Source organism: Ictalurus furcatus, chromosome 2 (assembly GCF_023375685.1).
Source record: "Ictalurus furcatus strain D&B chromosome 2, Billie_1.0, whole genome shotgun sequence".
NCBI classification, from domain to species: domain Eukaryota; kingdom Metazoa; phylum Chordata; class Actinopteri; order Siluriformes; family Ictaluridae; genus Ictalurus; species Ictalurus furcatus.
The window spans coordinates 13,956,499-13,981,028 of record NC_071256.1 but is presented as its reverse complement, the minus strand read 5'-3'; the positions used below and the strand labels follow the sequence as shown (position 1 = coordinate 13,981,028).

General features: G+C 39.5%; 1 protein-coding gene across 3 annotated transcripts in view; it reads right to left on the bottom strand.

The window, feature by feature from the left end:
- Positions 1-1,125: 1,125 nt before the first annotated feature.
- The window catches only part of LOC128622787 (cohesin subunit SA-3), a 40,364-nt gene continuing 16,959 nt past the window's right edge, over positions 1,126-24,530 (bottom strand). For 2 of the 3 annotated variants that reach the window (XM_053649535.1, XM_053649527.1), the window contains 16 exons: positions 23,461-23,553; positions 22,483-22,683; positions 21,390-21,457; positions 21,096-21,183; positions 20,122-20,205; positions 16,301-16,393; positions 15,349-15,511; positions 14,182-14,318; positions 13,307-13,408; positions 12,561-12,691; positions 12,119-12,235; positions 11,851-12,005; positions 11,496-11,637; positions 10,998-11,078; positions 1,935-2,034; positions 1,126-1,636 (listed from right to left, as the gene is read on the bottom strand). In XM_053649535.1, the coding sequence (XP_053505510.1) occupies positions 1,589-1,636; positions 1,935-2,034; positions 10,998-11,078; positions 11,496-11,637; positions 11,851-12,005; positions 12,119-12,235; positions 12,561-12,691; positions 13,307-13,408; positions 14,182-14,318; positions 15,349-15,511; positions 16,301-16,393; positions 20,122-20,205; positions 21,096-21,183; positions 21,390-21,457; positions 22,483-22,683; positions 23,461-23,553 (1,803 nt within the window). In that variant the 3' untranslated portion in view covers positions 1,126-1,588. The remainder of the gene's footprint in view (positions 1,637-1,934; positions 2,035-10,997; positions 11,079-11,495; positions 11,638-11,850; positions 12,006-12,118; positions 12,236-12,560; positions 12,692-13,306; positions 13,409-14,181; positions 14,319-15,348; positions 15,512-16,300; positions 16,394-20,121; positions 20,206-21,095; positions 21,184-21,389; positions 21,458-22,482; positions 22,684-23,460; positions 23,554-24,530) is intronic. The other variant, XM_053649544.1, reaches the window with a different exon arrangement.

The following is a 24,530-nucleotide window of genomic DNA, read 5'->3' as shown; positions in this document are numbered from 1 at the left end:
ATTTGATGGTAGAACGACTTGTGTGCTTAGAGTTGTTGACTTGCTGCATGACCCATTTTCTATTGAGATTCAGTTCAGAGACAGATGTCCTGACATTTTCCTTTAGAATTCGCTGATATAATTCAGATCTCATTGTTCCATCAATGATAGCAAGTTATCCAGGCCCAGATGCAGCAAGACAGGCCCAAACCATGATATTACCACCACCATGTTCCACAGATGGGATAAGGTTCTTATGCTAGAATGCAGTTTTCCTTTCTCCAAATATAACACCTCATTTAAGCCAACTTATTTTAAACCAAATTAATTCTATTTTGGTCTCATCCATCCACAAAACATTTTCCCAATAGCCTTCTGGCTTGTCCATGTGATCTTTAGCAAACTGTAGAAGGCCAGCAATGTTCTTTTGGAGAGCAGTGGTTTTCTCCTTGCAACCCTGCCATGCACACCATTTTGTTCAGTGTTCTCCTGATGGTGGGCTAATGAACATTAGCCAATGTGAGAGAGACCTTTAGTTGCTTAGAAGTTACCCTGCGTTCCTTTATGACCTTGCAGACTATTACACATCTTGCACTTGGAGTGATCTTTGTTGGTTGAACACTTCTGGGGAAGGTAACAATGGTCTTGAATTTCATCCATTTGTACACAATCTATCTGACTGTGGATTGGTGGAATACAAACTCTTTAGAGATGGTTTTGTAATCTTTTCCAGCCTGATTAGCTTCAACAACTCTTTTTCCTGAGGTCCTCAGAAATCTCATTTGTTTGTGCCATGATACACTTCCACAGACATGTGTTTTGAAGACCAAACTTTGATAGCTCCCTGTTCTTTAAATAAAACAGGGTGTGCACACACTTGATTGAAAACACCTGACTCTAATTTCACCTTCAAATGAATTGATAATCCTAGAGGTTCACATACTTTTACCCACTCAGATTTGTAATACTAAATTATTTTCCTTAATAAATAAATGACCAAGTATAATATTTTTGTCTCATTTGTTTAATTTGGTTGTCTTTGTCTACTTTTACAACTTGTATGAAAATCTGTTGTTGTTTTAGGTCATATTTATGCAGATAATAAAAATTCTAACTTTCAAGCACCACCGTATGGATGTATGTATATATACACATATGACCCGATCAGGATGCCTCAGTATTTCATTACTAGTCATGTTTTCAGCAGGTATATCCTGTACCTGAACCCAGAGGAAATGCACACGGACACAGCGAGAATGTGAAATATGTTGGCTTGACAGAGCCAGCCTACTGTTCCTCTCGAGGCCCATTCACACCAGATGTGTTTCTGAATTGGTTTGTCGACCTGCTCCAAGAAGAGGTAATGCCTCATGTCTGTTGCGAATTTTGTTCTTAGACTGTACTTCAGGATCTGAGCCTCAAATTAGTCTTTATTTTTGTCGTAAGAAATTTATTAACCAAATGAAAATACAGTTATTATAGTGTACAATGAAAAAACTTATCTGTACACATCTGCTTTGAACAACTTTCATAAACATTAACACACAAACAGAATTAACATTAACGAACATCTATGGTCTCAAAGTTACGCAGTGCGTGTGGGGATTTCTCACTCAAACAGGTCTTCTAGGAAACTAGTGGAGTGGCGTGTTGATGGCTGCAAGAGAGAGAGAGAGATTGATTATCTTTTGTAATTTTGTTTTTTTTTCTTAGCAGGCTGCTTCAAACATTGCTCAATCTGTGTGTTAGGAGGGAAGTATCAATTCAGTTCAGTTTTATTTGTATAGTGCTTTTAACAATGGACATTGCCACAAATATATACATTTCAGATCTACATTTTAAAATGATAAATTTATTCCTAAATCTAGGGAACTGAAACTTGTTACTACACAGTACAATTCCATGTAGTGCTCACCTGAACAAAAAACACAATCATAGATTTGTTTTCTTCTTACCAGAGATACTGCACCAACCCCATCTGAGTCTTCATCATCATAATAGTCCTCTATATCAGGTTCATCCTCCTCCTCAAAGTTCTCCTCAATCAGAGAAAGCCTGAACAAACGAACACACACATATTACATAAATATAACAATGATCAAAAAATCTAACTGACAGTCAGATATTATATAAACCACTCACACCAGATGCTTTCCAGAGTTATAAACATTAGGATTATATCTGCATAGCATAACTTGCAGAAAGTGCAATGCAATCAAAATGTATTTAAAATCACATCAAGGAATCAAAGATCCTATTTCCCTTTTTTATGCATCTTGAGCATCAGAACTGTATCTGGAAGATTATCCACATAAATATGCAAGTGTAAATGCACTCAAGACACAAAACAATAATAAATCCAAATCATCGCTTAAACCACTTAAAAATTTTCTAGTTCTTGTGTGCTAGGGGATATCTGTAAATATAATCAAACCCGTAAACTTCTTGTTAGTGCGTTTTTTCTGTATATTCTCATAACAAAGCTCGTATAAAATCATCCTAAAACGCCTAACCAAGGCATACCCAAAGTAACATTAAAGCTGTTCTTGAACCCTTTGAAGCACATGCATGGTTTTGGTCTCTTTCGAAAGCAGGACTAAATATTGTTATATAATTGGATTGTTTGGACCTTTGCCAGTGTAACAACGGTTTTTGGCAGGATGCTATGAATCAGTGGATTACTATGAGGTGAGTTGCCTCCGTTTCGTAAGTGTTTGTATATCGGCGGTCTGACAGAGACGTTGTTTGTAGCTGCTGTTGGGATTGTATCTCAAAACGGTTTATATCAATCGAATCACAAGAATCTTAGCTTTCCAAAGATATGAGTACCTTCGCACACACAGAAGCTGTGTAGATAACACTGATTTGCTCATAATATGGCGAGAGCGTGCTGGCAGATTAGCAAAGAACGTGACAGATCGCCAGGTCGACGTACAAAAAAACCCCAAAAAAACAAAACAAAAAAAACAAACAAACAAGGTCCGGTCTGTCTGAAAATACGGACACAGGAATCAATAAGTGAAATCGAAATTTTAATTTTATACAGAGTATCCGATTCCTGACCTTAAGTATCCTAATCCAGAATTGGAATCGATTTTCGATTCCCAACCCTAGTGACGTAAGAATAATTTTAAGGATGTGGCCTGTGATTGAGTCTCATGGCTTCTCATATCACTGCTGTGCTGAGAACACCCAGCTCTATTTGTCCTTCCAGCCTGATGATCCATCCATCTCAGCACGCATCTCCGCCTGCCTGTCTGACATATCAAACTGGATGAGGGAACATCACCTTAAGCTCAACTTGGCAAAAACCGAGCTTCTCTTCATCCCTGCCTGCCCCTCAATCAACCACAACCTCACTGTACAGTTTGGTTCAACTACACTTTAGACAACCAGGACAGCCAGAAACCTTGGGGTGGGAGGTTTACGGTTATGCCACCAAGAGGATGATAGCCTAATTTTCGAGCTCCCCGACGGTTTTGTGAAATAACCCAAAAAAACTTAATCAATAAAGGACTTTTCAAAATTTGTATGTTTAATTTCCAATAAGTTCTTCTTTTTGTGTACCCCACTGAACATTCTGTGTAATAATGTAGAAAGGGGTTATTACTAGAAGTAGGAAAATGATGAACATGATAGAAAATTACCCTGTATTCTTTTTATTTATTTATTCTCAATAAATTCCGGGAATTCAGAAGGGACAATAAAGTACAGCTTTCCGACATTAAACAAGAACTGAAGAAAACAAATGACAGACAGAATGAGGAAGAGGTGAGAACTGAGGAAACAGAGACCGTGCTTCAAGCAACATTAATGATAATCAAGTGGCTAACGGCACCAGGCTAATAGGTCAGGAGGGTCATGTGAGCAGAGACAATTTAAGGATTTATGGAATACCCGAAGATAAAGAAGGCACTGATATGGTTGGCTTTCTGGATAACTTCTTGAAAAGTGCACTGGACTGGGCACTAGCACTGAAGACCAAACAATCTGCAGGCAAAGCCACGGTCTATAGTGGTCAAGTTCAGGAGCTACCGGACAAAAGAGGAGGTGCTCCAAAGAGTCTGGCAGAAAAAAAAAAGGTCTACGTTGACCACGACTTCCCTCCTGAAGTGCTTAAGCAATGAGGGGAGTATGCCGAAGCCAATAAAGTGTTAAAAGGGGGACATGGCTTCACGAGGATTCTCAATTACTGGGGTGAAGTGCACCACTGCTACAGATCAAGAGGAGATCGGGCTCCTATCTACTTGGCAGATGGCGGGGAGACAGTGCGACCGGGGTGGAGATCAGGAATCCGGCGCCGCGAACAACTGCACACAACCCAGTAACAACCCCCCCCCCCTCTCAATATAAAAAAAAATCTCCAGAAATTCAGAAAATCATCTCCCACGAAAGGAGTCTGACATTTTACACTCGAGTCGGAAATGCAGATAAGTTTATTTGATCCCCACTGCTGCGCCCCATCTTGATTATTTGGCCAGAAGATTGCCATGCAACTTTATACAGTTAAGTGTATATCCTACACTTCTATTTTCTAATTAATTGAAGAGTTGGGACTTGTTAATTGGTGAGTTGTCCAGGATTTGTTTTATTTTCACTAAATTATTTACAACTTTATTTGGACTATCATGTGACCATATCACAGGGCCCCACTTCCATTACAACGTGGGACTTTGTCTATACAAAGCCCCACAAGGCTCTTTTGAAATGAGCCTCAACACAAGAAACAACTGTCCCTATTTTTTACAGTGGTGTTTTGTTTAAAATTGTTTCAGCTTGGTTCTTGTTTAATGTTTGTTAATTTGGAGAGGTATTCTTAATGTACAAATTTAATACCAGTAGAAACATCGGGAGAAGTTCTAATCGTGTTAAGCGATGTAGAGGACCATGAATAAGCAAGGTGAATGGGATTTTGAACCCAGCTAAGAGAAGTCAAATACTGTCAAAAATGAAAAGGGAAAATGCACAGAGTGTTGCTCCTACAAGAGACACATCTCACTCCAGCAGAACATGAAACGCTAAAGAGAATGGGATTTTCAAGGGTGTACTGTTCATCTTATAAGTCAGGCCATAGAAGAGGTGTAGCAATTTTAATATCACAAAAAGTATCATATGAACATCTTTCAGAGGCGTCAGACAAGGAAAGGAGATGTTTCAAGGAAAATAGATGGACACTGCCATAACACTATGCAACATTTATGCCCCCCCCGGAAGTGATTTTGCTTTTTACAGAAAAATATTCGATTAAATGATAAGAGTCACAGGAACTGTCATATGTGGCGAAGACTGGAACATTCGTCGCAACCCAAAATTGGATTCATCAAAAAACTCAACCGCCACATCATTACATAGAAAAAATCATGCTCTAATGACAGAACTTTTTTGTATTAGAGAGATCGCCATAGAGTACACAGCTGTGACATTGGATTTATTGACTTGTCTGATCATGCATCTCTCTCTTGCACTATACATGTATTAGTGATAACCCAGGAAGAACATTGTGGAGGCTAAATACAAGCATCCTAAATAACCCACAATTTCAAACTAAAATGAGGGAAGACAAATGTTTCTTGAAGAAAATGATAACAGGAAAGTTAACTCAGGTACAGTGCCTATGAAAAGAACAAAAATCAATTAAGACTAGTGAGTCTCAATAATGAACTAAAAGATCTTGAGACACAACATAAAAGGGAACAAAAACCAAATCTGATGACATAATGAAAATTAGAAACAAAATAAATGTACAAAACAGAAATACTATGAATCAGGCTCAAAATCAACTAAACTTTTGGCAAAGGAGCTACAAAAACAACAAGCGGATGATACAATATACAAAATAAGGGACCTTGACTCTAAAAGGATACAATATAAACAAGATGAAATACCAAAAATGTTTAAAAAGTACTACAAATTATTGTACACACAACCACGCTTAGAGGATGAGCTACAAATCGGAAAGCTCCTTGATTTTTTTTTGACTTACCAGTTATATCAGAGGAACAAAATCCAACATTAACAGCTGCAATAACTGAGAACAAGCTAAACAGTGCCATCTCCAGGCTCAAGGCGAATAAGTCTCCCAGCCTGGATGGTTTTCCATCAGAGTGGTATAAGAAGTCTCGACCTGAATTAATATCAATCCTCCTTCCGGCATCGTTAACGGAGGCTAAAATGCCTCTATGATGGAGGAAGGCAGTGATCTCAGTTATCCCAAAAGAGGGAAAAGACCAATTAGAATGCAGTTCATATAGACCGATTTCGGTGCTGAACGTCGATTACAAATTATACACAGCCATCCTTGCCAAAAGATTGGAAAGAATTCTCCCCTAGCTTATACATAATCAGACTGGATTTATTTCTCAAAGACAAACTCACAATAGCATTAGACGGCCACTGCACATATTAAATCACATCCAACAGAACAAACTTGAAGGTCTCTTAATTAGTTTAGATGATGAGAAGGCTTTTGACTCTGTGAACTGGCCTTTCCTATATAAAGTTCTTGAAAGAATTGGCATGCACGAATATTTTGTTAGGGACATCCATACGCTATTTAATAAACCATCAGCCCGGATAAAAATAAATCTCAGACACAATTATATTAGAACATGGATCAAGACAGGGTGTCCAATTTCACCGTTACTCTTTGATGCTTTCAGTCAGCCTTATCCGCTGTGCCAGAGGTTCTATATAAAGCGCTAATGCATTTGCATAAATGGAGATGATCACAAATTGGCACTGTACTCTGATGATATTTTGGTTTATTTAAGTAAATCCACTAACTCATTTCCTGAATTAATGAACCTTCTAGAAACATTCAGTAGTTATGCAGGATACAAACTAAACATACAAAAAACCCCACAAATTTTGACTTTTAATTATACACCGTCAAAAGACATTCGAGAGAAATTCCAGCTTAATTGGGATCAGAATTCACTGAAATATTTAAGAATATATTTACTGAAAGAAATCCCAACACTGGCAGAGATCAATTTGAACCCCCTCTTAACAAAAATTAAAGGTGACATACACAGATGGAACTCCATCTCTTTCCTTGGCCTCAGTCACAGAATTGACTCTGCATCCTTCCACGATATCGCGATTTATTTCAAGCACTCCCTGTAGAAACTTCCTCGAAACAATGGTCTGAACTGAATAAGATAATTTCCAGGTTTATTTGGCAAGGGAAAAAGCCCAGGGTCAAATTAAAAACTCTACAGCTCCCAACAGAGAAATGAGGAATGGCATTGCCCCATTTTAGGGATTATTTTTATGCAGCCCAGACTAAACCCGTAATTAACATGTGTAACCCAACATATCATGCTAGGTGGAAAGATATTGAACTTTCAATAATGAATGATCCCCCATTTCATGCTGTATTGGCACATAAAAATACCAAAACAAAAAGCACATATTGAGGGGGGGATAGCAAATGTTGGAGATAGTGTGGGTTTCAGGAAGCCAATTACTGGCATATATTCTGGGAGTGCCCAGTGATAAAATCTTTCTGGGCAGAGCTTCATAAAGCATTGGAAAACATATTTAACACTGTCCTGCCTTTGCAATTTTCCACATTATTCTTCGGAAATGCTGATTTTCAAGCAAAATATGAAATGCTCATTTCATATTTTAATGTCTGCTGGTAAAAAAAGCGCTCACAAGGCGTTGGTTGCTTCCTGAACCCCCCCCCCCCACACACACACACACAATACAAGAGTGGACGGATATAGTAAATGACATTTATGTTATGGAAAAGATTACTTTTTCTCTTTGTCTTCAGAAAAATGTGTTTATTAAATTCTGGACCAAGTGGGTCGAATATGTAAAGCCATTATGGACAGATTTTGTGTAGGTATTAAACAAATGACCCTTTAAGGTTGTTGTAATCTTATCTGTTTGCTTATTTACTTGTTTGTTTGTGCTTTAGCCCTTAAGTACATACTCTACACAGCCAGAGAGCCCACATACCTTTTTTCTCTACCCTTGCACACTTTTTCCCTACCATGCATTGGGAACTTTCTCCCAGTCTCTACCACAGACTAAGGACCCTCAAGTACCACCTTTCAGTATGGACTAATATGTACACATATGCCTCCCCCAAACTGTATAAAGTTTTATTTTTATGTTTGTATTATGTAAAAAAAAAAAGCAACTACCTCTGTTTTTAAATAAATGCTAACGTATATGCTGCTATTCCAAAATAAATAATAATAATAAAAAAAAAAGAAACTGTGGGGTGGCTTTTGATGACAACTTGACCTATACAGACCATATTTCCACAACTGCATGATCCTGTAGGTTCATTCTGTACAAAATCAAGAAAATCAGACTCTATCTCACTGATCAGGCCACACAGCTACTAGTCCAGGCTCTTATCTCAAAACTGGACTATTGCAATGCACTACTCTCAGGCCTCATAGCCAGCTCCATCAAACCCCTTCAAAGATTCAGAATGCAGCAGCAATATCCCGAAAAATCCCGACTCTGCAGTGGAACCAACAGGTTGTACGTTGTTCTGTGCAGACAGAACATCTAATGCTGGCAAGAAAGTGGGAGGTGGACTTGGCATATATCTGAATAATGCCTGGTGCACAAATGCAGTCATCATGGATAAACATTGTACACCTGATTTGGAATGTACTGTGGTGAGGTGCAGACCCTTTTATCTCCCAAGGGAGTTCTCTGTGGTTTTTGTGATTGCTGTCTACATACCTCCAAATGCCAATGTAAAATTGACTCTTGAGCAATTATACACTGCCATTAGTAAACAGCAGAAGTCACATCCTGAAGGAGTCTTCATTGTAGCAGAGGATTTTAATCAGGCGAACCTTAAGTCAGTATATCCACATTTTTATCTGAATGTTAAATGGACAACCAGGGGCAAGAACATATTAGATCATGTATATACAAATGTTGATAATGCCTATAAAGCCCTGCGATGTCCCCATCGTGGACAGTCTGACCATCTTTCCCTATTAATGGTGCCAGCTTACAAGCCACTCATTAATAGGATTAAACCAACTAATAAAGTGGTTAGAGTTTGGCCTAAAGGAGCAATGTTACAACTGCAGGACTGTTTTGAATGTACAGAGTGGAAAATATTTACTAGAAATCCCTCTTCTATAGACTTGGAGCAATACACCGCATCTGTCCTCTCCTATATTTAAATTTCTGCATAGACAATGTTACCACAGATAAGGAAATACATGTCTTCTCTAACCAGAACCCATGTATGACCAAAGAAGTTAAAATCTATTAAAACAAAGAGATGCTGCTTATAGGGCAGGTGACACAGTAGCCTATAGTTTGTCCAAAGCTAATCTAAAACAAGGTATTAAGACAGCAAAATTTAATTATAAACTCTGGATTGAGAACAGCTTCAATGATGGTAATTCCCGACATATGTGGCAAGGCATACAACCGGCACAGACTATAAAAGGAATGACAATCCATTCACAAATGGCAAGCTCAGTTTGGCAGAGGAACTTAACAAGTTCATTACCCGTTTTGACACAGAGAACAACAGTAATGGAACAGTATGGCCTGCACCGTCACTCGACCAACATGAATCGTTAATATTTGATACAGTCGACGTCACAGTGGAAATGTGAGGAAAGCGGCTGGTTCCAATGGTATTCCTGGGCATGTACTTTGGGAATGTGCTGACCAGCTATCAGACGGGTTTACCAGCACCTTTAACCTCTCCTTAACCTGTGCTGTTGTTCCTAAGTGTCTTAAAATTACAACAATCGTGCCCATCCCCAAACAACAAAAGGTGAGCTGGTTGAATGATTATCGACCAATTGCACTCATGCCTTTAATATCAAAGTGCTTTGAGGAGTTGATTCTGGCACACATTAAAAGCATCATTCCAGCCACTCTATATCAGATCAGGAGAATAGATCAATGGAGGATGCAATCAATCTTGCTCTGCATACCGCCTTGGGTCACCTGGATAAGTTGAACACGTATGTCAGAATGATGTTTGTTGATTTTAGCTTGGCCTTTAACTCTGTCATCCCCAAAGCACTTGTGTCCAAACTCTATAGCTTGGAAATAAGTGCAGCCATGTGCAGCTGGATTTTGGACTCTTTAACCAACCGCTCCCAGAATGTCAGACTAGAAAAGTCTTCTTCTACACTTCTTCGAGTCTTACCCTGAATACTCTGCACACTTTGCTTCTCTAGAACTCAATTATAAATCTTGTATGGTAGCACTACTTGTATTGTTCTCTGCTTGATATATCGCTTTGCTTGCATTTCCTCATTTCTAAGTCGCTTCGGATAAAAGCATCTATTAAATGAATAAATGTAAACGTAAATGTAAATACAAGGTTAGATTTCTGTAAAACCTGCAGATACTGCATACACAATGGGAAAGTTACTGCATGGAGGTCACGAACACGCATTGCTGAAGCCAGCGCCAGCTGAATACTGTGAGGTCTAAAAAGTCCAGAAGTTGAAATAAAGGGTGAGATAATGCATCCAGCACTACAGCTAAATCCCTTTGATAAACCAAAAAAAATAAAAAATAGGGAGTGTTATACCAATGTTGTGTTCCCAAGACCTACATGGCAAGCCAAAATGGCAGCCAAACATACTTTAATAGTAGCGAAGTCCCTGGTCTAGCAGTTCCTATAGTAATAGTGAAGTTGTAAGGACTGAGAAATGGAAAGCAACTGAACCTGATGCTGTGCACCAGCCTTCACACACGGCATCTGAATGGTCATTCTGGGTCCCTCAAAGAGGATGAGAGACAATGGGCATAAACAAGGCATTAGCAGGGCTGGGAACATCCTCTCTGGAACTGACCAAGAGATGGGGTCTTTTTGGAACAGGGTGATAATCGGACCACAGTCGCATTTGGTTCAAATCTAATCATGACCCAAACTAGACACAAGTACCCGAGTTGTAATTGACAGACAGCTGTGATGAATATATACAGATCATGCCGTTAATACTGTGAACATACAACTTTACTGTGCTTTATTACAAATGTAGCATTGCTCACATACTCACATGTGGAGCTGAGAGGATACACCGCTGTGTTCAGAACTCTCCTGCTCCCTCCTGCTATTCATGGCCTTCCTCTGCACACTCCTACATACACAGAGTGAAAATGAGTCTACAAGTCAATCATCTCACAGAGCAGCACTAATGAAATAAAAAGGAAATGCAGATGACTTCAGCCATGTTGGTAAAATATCATTTGAATAAGTTCAGGACAAATGTCTGTTTCGTTTCTCAGGGCTCAGCTGCTGTTATGAAGAAATGTAATTAGTCAGTAAAATCTACACTGCCCTCTTCCAGCATATCACATCTGGCAGGCATATTATTTCTCTCGTTATTTCTTAATTTCTTTCTCATACTGGCTCCCAATAGTGACGTGTGCTTTACATAGACAGACCAAAAGACAGAAAACCCACCAGATGGGTAGAGATAGACAGCCTGGCAAAATAAATGCCACAGATAGAGACACACAGACAGACAGATGTTACTCCGACAGACGGATTTTACCCCTCTATAAAGTCATCCTCTGATGGCTGATCTGAGCTGAATTCTGTAGACGGTGGCCGAGACTGTTGGTGTGTGGGCGCAACTCGGCTCTGTATAACTGTGGAGGTGAGAGCGGGAGTGTCCAAACCGCTACTGACTGACCCTACTCACACACACACACACACACACACACACACACACACACACACACACACACACACACATACACACACACATACACACACACACATACACACACACACATACACACACACACATACACACACACACATACACACACACACACACACTAATAAAGTGCAAGGAAGATGAAAAACCAACATCACTCAGTTTGTGTGTGTGTGTGTATACTGACTCTGAGTGGTTTTGCGTCTCTTGGCGGGTGTGTGTGGTGGAGAGACAGCAGGAGTCTCTCTGGATCCAGGACGCAGCGAGCGCTCATACATGCTCACACCCACACTGTTTACACTCACACCCATACTCTCACACACACCGTGCAGATAATCCAATCTGCAGCAAAAGATAGACAGGGAGAGATGGGGCAGGTGTTATTAAAGAGAATAAATAAAATATAATCACTTTTCACATTTAATATTGAGTGTGTGTGTATGCACGAGACACACAGCTGTGCCCTGTCCTGCTTAATGAGTTTGTGGCTGAATTCACTGAGGATCTCCAGAAAGCTTAGGTTAGGATGATCAGTTTCATCAGCTTCTCTCAGCGCAAAACGGATACCATCCCTACACACACGGTGAACACAATATCACACATGCATTCAGTAAGATTTTAAAGTAATAAAGGAACATTTGCCTTATTTTTCTACTCTTAAGGGTTTTTTCTTATAAACACTTGTTTAGATATTGATTGCATTATATTTGGCATGAATATGCAATATGCATCTTACTATTGGAATGAGTGGTTTTATTTTAAATGGGATATTTTGCACACCTTTGCATGAATTCAATTAATATTTATTTATTTATTTGTTTGTATATGGTCTACTTGAAAATCAAATATTCAAGTGCAGATCAAGACACAAGTGTGTGTGTGTGTGTGTGTACTGACTGGTGCAGGGCGATGAGTGGTTTCCGGATGTGCTGTAGATTAATGCCAAAGCTCATGGTCAGTTTCTTAGCCACATCTCTGATGTCCCTCATCTCTTCATCATGACCCTCATCATCTAATGAAGAATATAGCTACACACAAACACCGTAAAGGAACGTGATTGTGGACAGTGTACATATAATGTGTTACAGATAAGAGATGCTAAACTGGAGAACAGTACAAATTTTCATCACTGAGGCCTGCTAGAGCCAACATCACTGTAATATTAACAGTAGTATTATTTCTCATTGTTTTAAGCACAACTAATATCTATACCAATGGTTCTCAACTTTTTTTTTTTTTTTTTTTTACTAGACCACTAGTATATACTGACAGATCCTCAGGCCTGGATGAACACAGTGTGGTGCCCTAGGGTGATCACACCTGAAGTGCATTTTAAAGATGCCTTTAGGTAAGGGCTTATCATATATTCTCTTAATATACTATATCCAGCTTGTCTTTGACTTGTCTGTTTCTATGGGGGGGGGGGGGGGAACATCCACCAAAAAAAAAAAATCCCCAAATCCCCCCTTGATCTTAATACCTAATAGCACAGTATATGTGATTTGGAAAGTAGGGATCCTTAGCATCATCACATTGACTACTTCACTGCTTCTGCAGTGACTTGCATTAAGTTTCACGACATGCTCATATAGTCACAAATAATCATATAGTATAAACCATGCCTGAGCCTGCTGAACACACACCTGCTGCAGGCTGAGGCAGATCGTCCTTGCGCTCTCCACTGGGCTCATCATCTTACACTTACTCAGAGTCTCCTTAATTATATCACCAAAATCTCTGTAGAACTACACACACACACACACACACACACACACACACACACACACACACACACACCCATTATTAACTGAAACACTGAACTGGCTCATTGTTGTGTTTTTAAAACAAATGAAACTACTACACAAATTTACAAAACGGAAATAAATAAATAAATAAATAAATAAATAAATAAACAAACTAGAGATATGTATATATGCATGAAATGAAATGGTCGTTCAGAATCATTTTTGTGGTTTTTATTGTTATTATTCACCCTTTAATGTGGTTTATGATATTACATTGTGTTAAAATCAAGCCCACACATTGTCTGTACTTTTTCCACAACTTGGCTAAAGAATTATTTATTTAATTTTTAAAAAAATACAGTACTGTAACAATATTATTATTAAGCAATTGTTAGTGTCCTCCATCGCGAGTAACAGCGAATATCTAACGGGGACTGAAATGTTTTCACAGTAGAGAAAATGAAGCTTCATATATATATGTCCTACCACACCTCACTCCCACTGACTGTCACAAGTTAAACTTTACTTAACTGTATCATGTTGCCAGACCACACCCGTTTCATTTCAGCTACTGATACTGTAAATCGCAGCTCTCGCTAAAAATAAATGACGTCCAGCCACTTTTACAACACATCACTGTTTCCTTCTGTTGCAGTAGTTATCGAACACGATAGTGGTTAAAAAATAAAAATAATAGTAATAATAATTTGTTTAAAAAAAAAAAACCCCCAAAACCTAAACGTCTTCTCATCTCACACACAACTCACACACACCTTGCTGTAGTGCTTGAAGACATCAGCTGCTGCTCTGAGTTCCAACACTCCGTAAATGATCAGTTTGCAGTAACCTGCCAGCTGATTCCTTTTGCGCTGGAGAACAGTAATTTTCAGCTCCTCTTCCTTGTCCACACCTACACCACACGTGTATTGTAAATATATTCTAAAACTGAAATCATAATCTGCATATTCATTATGAATAAAGTCTACAAGAAATCAGTGAGAAAATAGGAAAATTAAACGAAGGCAGTATTCTACTGCAGAGAGAAGCACTGTCAGTGTGCAACCCATAGGGACGCATCAGGACCACGGACACAGACACAAAGATATGGTCTACATAGATCTGATACCATGCTCAATTACTCAAACTCATAAAAATGTTTAGATACTAACATCCGCTGCCAGGTCACACTTTGTTGTGCGAGCTTAATGTACACTGCTGCGTTATAAAAAGAGGAATTATAACAATAAATATTTACAGAGAACACTAGCTGACTGACAACAGCTCGTACCCAGTTTGTGCTGGGTCACAGAGATTCTGGTGAAAAAAAACCCCACAATCTTTTAAAATGAAACCTGGTCTCTGCAACCCTACTCACTCCAAGGTAACAAAATATAGGTAGCTAATGCACTTAATTTAAAATCAACTAGCTAGTTATGAGCCTACAGAATGAGCTTAGTAATCTAAATGAATTTTCACAATGACTATTTAAACAGGGGAAGCATGAAGAGAGCTAAATGATTAATTAATACTAAGTAGGTTAATAATTTCTGCATCAGTACTGGTACTGCCGATTACCGAAAAACATGTACTCGTAATGGTATCAAGCTAATCAGGACAGGGGAAAAAGTCTCAGGAGCAAGCACTTTACTCTCATGTGGGTAGTCGGATATGAAATGACATAACACACTTCCAAAATGTCCAGGATCATCATATTAGTAGGCTAGGGAAATGAGTGTGATAACGTAACTCTTCCGTTTAATTGGGATTTTGAAGCGTGTCGATAACTCACACGGCTTTAAAGTTATCAACATGCTTTAAACTCCCTATTACACTGAAGAGCCATTATTGTATGGGATACTGTGTCTGCCCACTAGAACATACTGTAGTATGCCACACAATAATAGTTTGATGAACAACGTTTAGGAACTCCATTTGTGTACCTGTGTCCTCATCCTCAGGCTCAGAGAATATGTAATCGATTAGAAAGGAGGCCAGCTCAGCCCTGAGTGTGTCATCAGGAGAAACACACACACTCTGAGCATCAAAATCTCTGCCTTTGCCCTGTCCAAACACCACCAACACATCACACACACATTCAAAGGCCTAAGAGAGAGACACACAGAAAAACAGGGAGAGTGATAGAGAGAGAGAGAGAGAGAGAGAGAGAGAGAGAGAGAGAGAGGGAGGGGGAGAGAGAGAGAGAGAGAGAGAGAAGCATTAAATTCTGTGCCAGCATGAACCATGGAATAATATTAAAAACACACGTTTATAGCACTATAAGCAAGATCATTTGCTGCAGTGGAGTTTGATAAAGAGAATCATTATGTCCACTATCATTCCAGCTTCACAGGTCCAGCTCAAACTGCATTTCATTTTGCTCATTTTCCTTTCAGGGTTTTCCTTAGGGTCTCAGACAGGCCTCAGCAACATTTCAACTACAACTTAAAAACTGCTCAAAAAGACATGATACTAGCCAGAAAAAAACAAAACAAAACAAAAAAAAACAAGTGTTGGAAAAGTCAGATATTTTGAGTGTGTGTGTGTGCGCGCGCCGTGTGTTATTAATGCCATCATATATCAGCATAACGGACTGTGAAATGCAGTGTGATTAGTAAAAACTTTTTTTTTTTAAAAACCCTCATAGCCTCTCCTAATTTGAGATAAAGAGGACACTACTTTTTCAGTAGTTTAATGTTCATTACACCTCAAGTAATAAGTGGTAGGCTAATAGCCTCTACTTTATTAGATAGTTTGTTGAATGTATTGTTCCATATGCAGACCTATCTAAAAGAGAGCCTTTGAAAGGACATGATATGGCTATATCGTTACCACCCTAATATTTAGATATACTATGCCGACTTTCATCATGCAAACTGTGTGTGTTTGTTTAACCTGGTTCCTTATAAGACTGCTGCTCAGAGAAAGACAGCTCTGGCACACCACACAAAATGAACGAACTTGCTTCAACAAATTTTTCACCTCAGCCTGAGAGAGAGAGAGAGAGCGAGAGAGAGCGAGAGAGAGAGAGAGAGAGAACCAGTAAAAACATATGCATTAATTTGATCAGCATGTGCAATTATACTCTGACATGAAAACACACTGTCCTAAATGTGCAAGTAAGTCATATCACAGGAGTGGACAAATCACTAATCTGAGAGTCTTGAACAAATAGATTACATGTCCAGGTTTTTCACTGTTATTCAGATTCAGGAAAAAAAAAAAAAAAAAAAAAATTATAATATTTTATTTATTTATCTATCTCTCTCTCTCTCTCTCTCACATATATATATATATATATATATATATATATATATATATATATATATATATATATATATATATACACACACACACACACATACACACATATATATATACATATATATACATATACACACACACACACACACACACAGATAGATAGAGAGAGAGAGACACACACACTTACTGGCCGCTTTGTTAGGAACACCATACTAATACTGGGGAGGTAACCTTTTAGTAACTTATTTCATGGCTGAAGATATGATGCCGCCAAGTACAGTTGGGAAAGAAGAGTTCTTCAATTCAACTCAATTCAATTCAACTTGTATAGCTCTTAACAACGGACATGGTCACAATGCAGCTTTACAGAAACATACAAATTTCAGATATACATTTAAAATGTATCCCTAATGAACAAGCATTACGGTGACCGCAGCAAGGAAAATCTCCCTGACGTTATGAGGAAGAAACCTCAAGGGGAACCAGACTCAAAAGGAAACCCATCCTCATAAGGGATGAGTCCGATTATAAATAATTTCTCTTCTATGGCAAGGCCTGTTCTGAGTGGAACCTGTCCTGTTAAACCGCTGTATGGTCTTGGCCACCATGCTGCAGCTCACTGTCAGGGTCTTGGCAATCTTCTTATAGCCTAGGCCATCTTTATGTAGAGCAACAATTCTTTTTTTCAGATCCTCAGAGTGTTCTTTGCCATGGGGTGCCATGTTGAACTTCCAGTAACCAGTATGAGGGAGTGTGAGAGTAATGACACCAAATTTAACACACCTGCTCCCCATTCACACCTGAGACCTTGTAACACTAACAAGTCACATGACACCAGGGAGGGAAAATGGCTAATTGGGCCCAATTTGGACATTTTCACTTAGGGGTGTACTCACTTTTGTTGCCAGCGGTTTAGACATTAATGGCTGTGTGTTGAGTTATTTTGAGGGGACAGCAAAATTACACTGTTATACAAACTGTACACTCACTACTTTACTTTGTAGCAAAGTGTCATTTCTTCAGTGTTGTCACATGAAAAGATATAATCAAATATTTACAAAAATGTGAGGGGTGTGCTCACTTTTGTGAGATACTGTATATAGTCAAAAAGTGCACCTGTGTAAACAGGAACTTATGAGCAACTTATGAGTATGAGCATCTGTCATTTCTGAATTCATGATCATTCTGAGTTTTAACTTGAATGGTCATGACACATGGTCAGCAACGATACTCAGCTGTGTAATGTAATCAGGCAATACTCAGGCTGTGGAATTTAGATGATGTTTGAATGGTATTAAGGGCCCAATATGTGCCCAGAAAAAATTCCCATCATTACACCACCACCACCTGAACTATTGACACACGACTAAGGAAATCAAGATTCCTTCGACCAGGCGATGATTTTCCAATCTTCCACTGTCGGGTTTTGTTGAGCCTGTGCCCAATGTAGCCTCAGATTCTTTTACTTGGCTGACAGGAACCCGATGTGGACTTTTGCTGTTGTAGCCCATCAGCCTCGAGGTTTGGAGTGATGCGTGTACAGAAATGCTCTTCTGCTCACCATGGTTATACAGAGTGTTTTTTTACCCACCATTTCTCCCCCACTTGGTCACCTGTCAATTTTCCCACTGACCAGCCCGCTCTCCACCATCATAAGAAAGCTACCGACAAAGGCTTACATTTGCTTCGGCCAGGTCACAGGGGCGCATAACACACTCTGAAGATGGCTGTGGCATCGTCGGAATTTGAACCGCAATTTCCTGACGATACAGCTAAGACCTGCAAGCATTTCCCTGGCAAAACTGCTGCTCGCGTCATATTCCCCCCACTCTGATGTTTTATGTGAACATAAACTGAAGCTCTGGACTTGTATCTGCATGATTTTATGCACTGCGCTGCAGCCAACATGATTGCCTGTTTGGCTAACTGCAGGAGTGAGCTGGTGTACAGGTGTTTCTAATAAAGTGGATCAGTAGACCCCTCAGCGCACATTTAGTTTCTGAACAATATACAACTATAAAAATATTGGCCTCATTATTTAAATGTACATATTAATGATAATTTGGACTTTCTGAAAAAAATCTGAACTTTCCGGTCACAAAACACTTTAGGTGCTAGGGATGTCCCAAAAACCGATACTTCGGTACCAAGTTGGTACAAACATTGTTAAAACGTGACTTTACTTGTTTTTCTGCAGTAGCGTAGGTAACGTTGGTAATGAAGTTAGTGAGGTTGCAATTCTTCTGGAACTGATGGGGGCAGCAAATACACGCAAGTGTTTTAGTCAGTCCATAAGTGGTAAAGAAGAACGCCTACAAGCACACGGGAAAAACTACAGAAGATGGCGACAAGTTTAGCTCCGCCCAACTCGTTGAGAGGAAAGGTGGAAGTGTCAAATTTGGAAATACTTCGCATTCGAGGTGGATGACAGCAAACATATAACATGCTCTGAAGCCGGTGTGCAACCGGTGCTATCGTTCATTTCAAACAAAGCGAGGAAACACCTGGAATTTGGCGAAGCACCTGAAAGACGGTCCTATATTATGTTTGTTTGAGGCAGCTGGCATTGTGGGCGTGAAACCAGCCAATGTTATGCTTCATGTAATGTTTGCGATAGCCAGTTATTTGTTAACAACGCTAACACATTGCAATGTTATAAACTACCTCCTAATGGGCCACCATGCATCGCCATTCAGCCCGTGTCCTGTCAGCTAAATGTAGCCTAATGTCACAAATAATTATTCAAATGTTCATGCTTTTAATAAATCTTTTTGGCCTGCCACCATATCAAACTTATTAAACTAATGCTTGCATTCAGAGTATAAGGTGTGTATTTGTGTGTGTTTAGGAGGACACCTTAGCACTTGTAGCCTCCACTGTTTTATTAGTCATTGTCAGAGTGTTGGATAACTAAAATACCTACCCCCCCCCCCCCCTTTTTGCCAGTATTAGCCAGAGGAGGATGTCCTCCAGGAGAGTTTTTAATTTCATTTTTGTACCACACCATGGTATCGACTTTGGTATCGAGTATCGTGTACTTTTGGTGGTATCGGTACCGACTACTAGATTTTTGGTATCGTGACATCCCTATTAGGCACATTAGGTTTTTGAGTTGTTGAGGTCTGTTGTAACAAGGCACAATCACCTCTTCTTTTAAACAAACGAATCAAACGAAGGCAGACTCAATTTTGTTCATTTATGTGCAATGTAAGTAGAACAACATGTTAGCCAACATGTCTACAGCTGAGACATTATCATGATGGTAAAATGATATGGACTGTGGCTACATAAGATTGTCTGAGTCCTCCCCAGTAATTTAAGTACTCGCTCATTTTCCTTAGAGTGCATTCATTTGCTTAACTAGCTAACAAATTTGCCACGCTTTCAAGTTAAATTATGAAAACATGGGACTGGGAAAGTAGACTAGAACTTTCTCAGGTTTCTTAATGTACCTTCTCAGGTTGAGGTGTCTGTGAGATCTTCACTCTCGCCCACAGCAGATGGAAAGCAGCGCACTTCAGTGCACATGACATCAACTGCAATTAACAATAAAAGCAAAAATTACTACACGACTCAACTATCCAACACATTTAGTGCACTTCTATCATCTAATATACAACACGTACGGTGGTATTGTACAACACCATCAACTGCATAACCTGCATAAACCATTAGTAACTATACAACATAAAATACATACACCATCAACTACACCCCTCAGCACAATGTAGCGACAGGCCGGCGGCCGGCGCACAGGAAACAAAAATCGCTCCTCCCACGACTGCCGCGGTGGTGCGGAAGAGACAGCTCCGCTTCAGCACCACCGATGGTTTGGACGGCCGGAGAGCACGTGGCAGCGGGGCAGGGCCGCTGACACACACACACGGCCGGTGGTTGAAGCGACGCACGGAAGAATTCCACCATCCAGCAGGAGAGCGGAGAGTATAAAAGGGTGATACTCCACTCGCAAGAGAGAGAGAAGTCTCCCCGTGCATGTGCACAAGTCTCTGGTGTGTTTCAGGTGATATTCGACGAATGCATGTCTGCTAATCGCTGTTGTGTGTTTGTTTTTTTTCAGGCGACACAACCACAAATGAAGGCTCCGCCCCCTGGCTGTAACCGCAGATGGCTGAGACCCACACCGCACGATCGCACTTCAACGCACATACACGCAAGCGCACCCACACCCCCTTCACAGACTGTCCGGAATAAAGATTCCACTACGGAAAACACTGAAACGGCCTCCTGTGTGTCTGTGCTCAGCCCACCGCTGACTAAATTCCCTACAACATTCAAACCCAAATCAACACGACTCAGGAAATATATTACACCATTACACAGGACCTCTCTGGGGTCCTAACTCTGTACTCAAGTAAAGAACTGTCCATTCTCATACCCAGTCACAAAGCTGAACTCTGCACATTACCTCCTTGTCCACCTCTCTGGACTCCAATCCAGTTTTCAACAGCAGGAAGCATGGCTCAAATAGCTTCAGCACGGTCAGATCTCTTGCACTGACACACACACACACACACAAATTCCAATGTGCATTAATATACCAATAAGTAGTACATCCAGATCTATCAATCAATCATGAAAATATTTCAATTATTTATTGTTCCAATTAGCATTGTGGCATTGCTGTTTTGCTGGACCTTTGTAGTCTGGCGTCATTATTTTCACACACATTCTGCATCAGACAACCTAAACACAAACACACCTGCTGAAAATGGCCAACCTCTTCAGGGAAGTCACAGCACTGTACACATCATCCTCATCAGCTGTGCCCTGAATCACACACACACAGTTAGATGATGTTAGATGCTGCGTTTTTGTTTTTTTTGTCTTAAGTTCAAGGCATTCCATAACATTAAATTGTTGTTGATGACTTGCTGCGGTATAGGTGTAGGGTACGTCGGGTGGGGAAATTACTACTATTCAATGAAGTATTAGGAAATTATTAATAAAAAATGTATAATTGTTTTATTTAATGGGGGTACCGTTCCAATGGACAAAATAATCTCCGAATGAGATAGGACTTGATGGTTGAGTAACCTCTTCCCCCACAGGCCAACAGACTCAAGTTTAATAATAAGAAGAAAGGAAAGTATTAAATATGCAAAATACAACAATTTCAATGTAAATGTACAAATGAAGTAAAAATAACTGATAGAAGACAACTGGATAAAGTGTAATATGAAGCTGGATGATAAACATACACAGAGTTATTTATACAAGCCATGGTATTTATGGACATGGTATTTATCAGTGTGTGGTTGATAAGCTGATTGAGAGATATGGGTTGAGCTGATTAACATCTAGAAAGGACATTTGTGCTTCAAGGATGCAACAGGTATGTTCTAGTACCTGTTGGGACAATGATAAATCTTGAGTGCTGATTCTGATATCTAATTTTTAATACCGTTGAGATCTGTTAGCAAAGTGCTTTCTGAAATGCATGTTTGGTGCATGCTTGGTGCATGCTTGTATACTTAACATGCACTAATTTACCCTAACATCCCTAATATGTCCTGAACATCCCATTCCAATGAGCCCCTTAGTTCCAGTGAAGGTCAATTTTAAATGGGACAGTATACAAAGATATCCTCTACAATTGTGTGCTTCCAACACTGTGGCACTTACTAATGAAAAAATAATAATAAATTGTAAGTCCATACAGTGCAAGCTCTCAGCTAAACTGGAAAAGCAATTTGACGTGTATGTGAATAGATCAATATGGCAGCTCTACACATACAGAGTCGTTTATCGCTGGCATATGTTAATGAGATGTGTGTGCATTTCAGAATTATTACCTGCAGTACATCGGTGAGGTGTGTGTTGAATTTCTCCAGCGTCGAGTCAAGTAGCTGACTGACGATTCTTTCGGCACGCGCAGAGAAAGTGTACTGATCGCAGCACAACACACACAATGCACGCACACAGGCCTCCAGCACGCTCTCCTCGTGATGCTTCTCCACAATCTCACACACCTGAGATAACAACAGCTCCAAATACTGAGACAGCCGGTCAAAGAGAAAAAGAGAAAGACGGACCAGGTCATATAACAAACACGTATGTTTGTTTTACCGTGTTCATATGAATACGACAAAGCAGGAGAAATTAGTTTTTCAGTGAGAGCTTTAGTGATTTCCACTGACAAACTGACTAACATGGGTGGAACAAGTGATACAATAAAGTTGAGAAAAGTTTAACTTTATGTTATGTTAAGTGATTGGCAACTACCAATAAGAGTGCTGTATGGTGGCATATTTGTTTTTTAACCGCGACTGGAAAAGATCAGTGTTTTTGTGTTCGCATATTCGACTGGTGATGCTCCCTGTGCTTAGATTGGCCTAAAGTGTTTGATTTACCCAACATCAACAGAACTTTTGGCACCGTAATTCGGTACATTAAACACTTTCTTGAAATCAGGAAGAGCAGAGCATTGTTTTAGCCTTGCACTAACACTAGAATACAGTAATGCACTGCACTGACTAATTTTATACATTTCCCTCCAAGTCTTTTACTTTTAGTGAGAAGACATTTGATTTGTTATGAAGTGGTTTTGTGCGAGTTCTATACTTATTCTTTACAGATATCATCATGAAACCATACAGTAGATATGTCCACTAGAGACCAACAATATTCTCAATGTGCACAAAATAAAAACTCATAATTGCTACTGTTCCATGTTTTCTTTACGCTTTTGAAGTTTTGTATACAGATATGTAAATTGTTATGGATTTTTGTCGTTTGTAACTTTAATGGTTGCTTTCTCTGCGAGTTCTCACCTTCTCCAGACGGCCCGTGCTGCCGTAAGCCTCGAGCTCAAAATGCAGAGGCGCTCTGAGCAAACACACCACTTTATCCACATCTGCAGAGAACTAAAAGAGACAGTGAGAGAATTCTGGGTGGATCTTTGTTCATAAAGGAATATTAAAAAAAATGTTTCATTCATTCATCTTAATCCTGCTCGGTCAAGGCTCGAAATTGCGACCATTTTGGTCGCATATGCTCTCAAAATTTTAATCTGTGTGACCTCAAAATATATTTGGGAGCATTTGTGCGAGTGAAAATAATTGTTGGGTTGCGACCCGTTTTAATTTCTCTGCAAAACGTTCGCTAATTACTGCACAACATGTGCCTTCTGTGAGCTGATACAGTGACTGGTCCACCGTTCTATCCAGCATTACATAACCAATTAAAATTCATCTTTACATTCTTAACTTTAATGTAGATTTTATTATTGGTTACTATTAGCCAGTCAGTCAGTCCCAGGGCTTGAATTTCGGCGTGGGATTGCCCATAATTTAAACCTTTCCCACAAAGCTCTGCTTTATAATGCAGGAAATTCCCACACAAAATGTACTGTATTCGCTTCATCTCAGATCAAATTATTAAATTAATCCACAGACGCAAACAAATAAAGTCAACACGTCAAGCAGTCTGTATTTCTTTTTAATTTAATTCCACAATCAGCGGCTCCACCGCCCTTCTGTCTCGCACTCTGTATTATGATCCTGATTCTCAATGCCGTGGTTTGCCTTATGGTTATGCATTATTCATATTATAAGTACTCTACCAGTCGATTCATAATGAGCTGTTTGTGAAGAAAGTCTTGGCTTCCAAATTCTTTTAATCTCAAAATTCAAATATTAGGGGTGTACTCACTTTTGTTGCCTACGGTTTATACATTAATGGCTGTGTGTTGAGTTATTTTGAGGGGACAGCAAATTTACACTGTTATACAAGCTGTACACTCACTACTTTACATTGTAGCAAAGTGTCATTTCTTCAGTGTTGTCACATGAAAAGATATAATCAAATATTTACAAAAATGTGAGGGGTGTACTCACTTTTG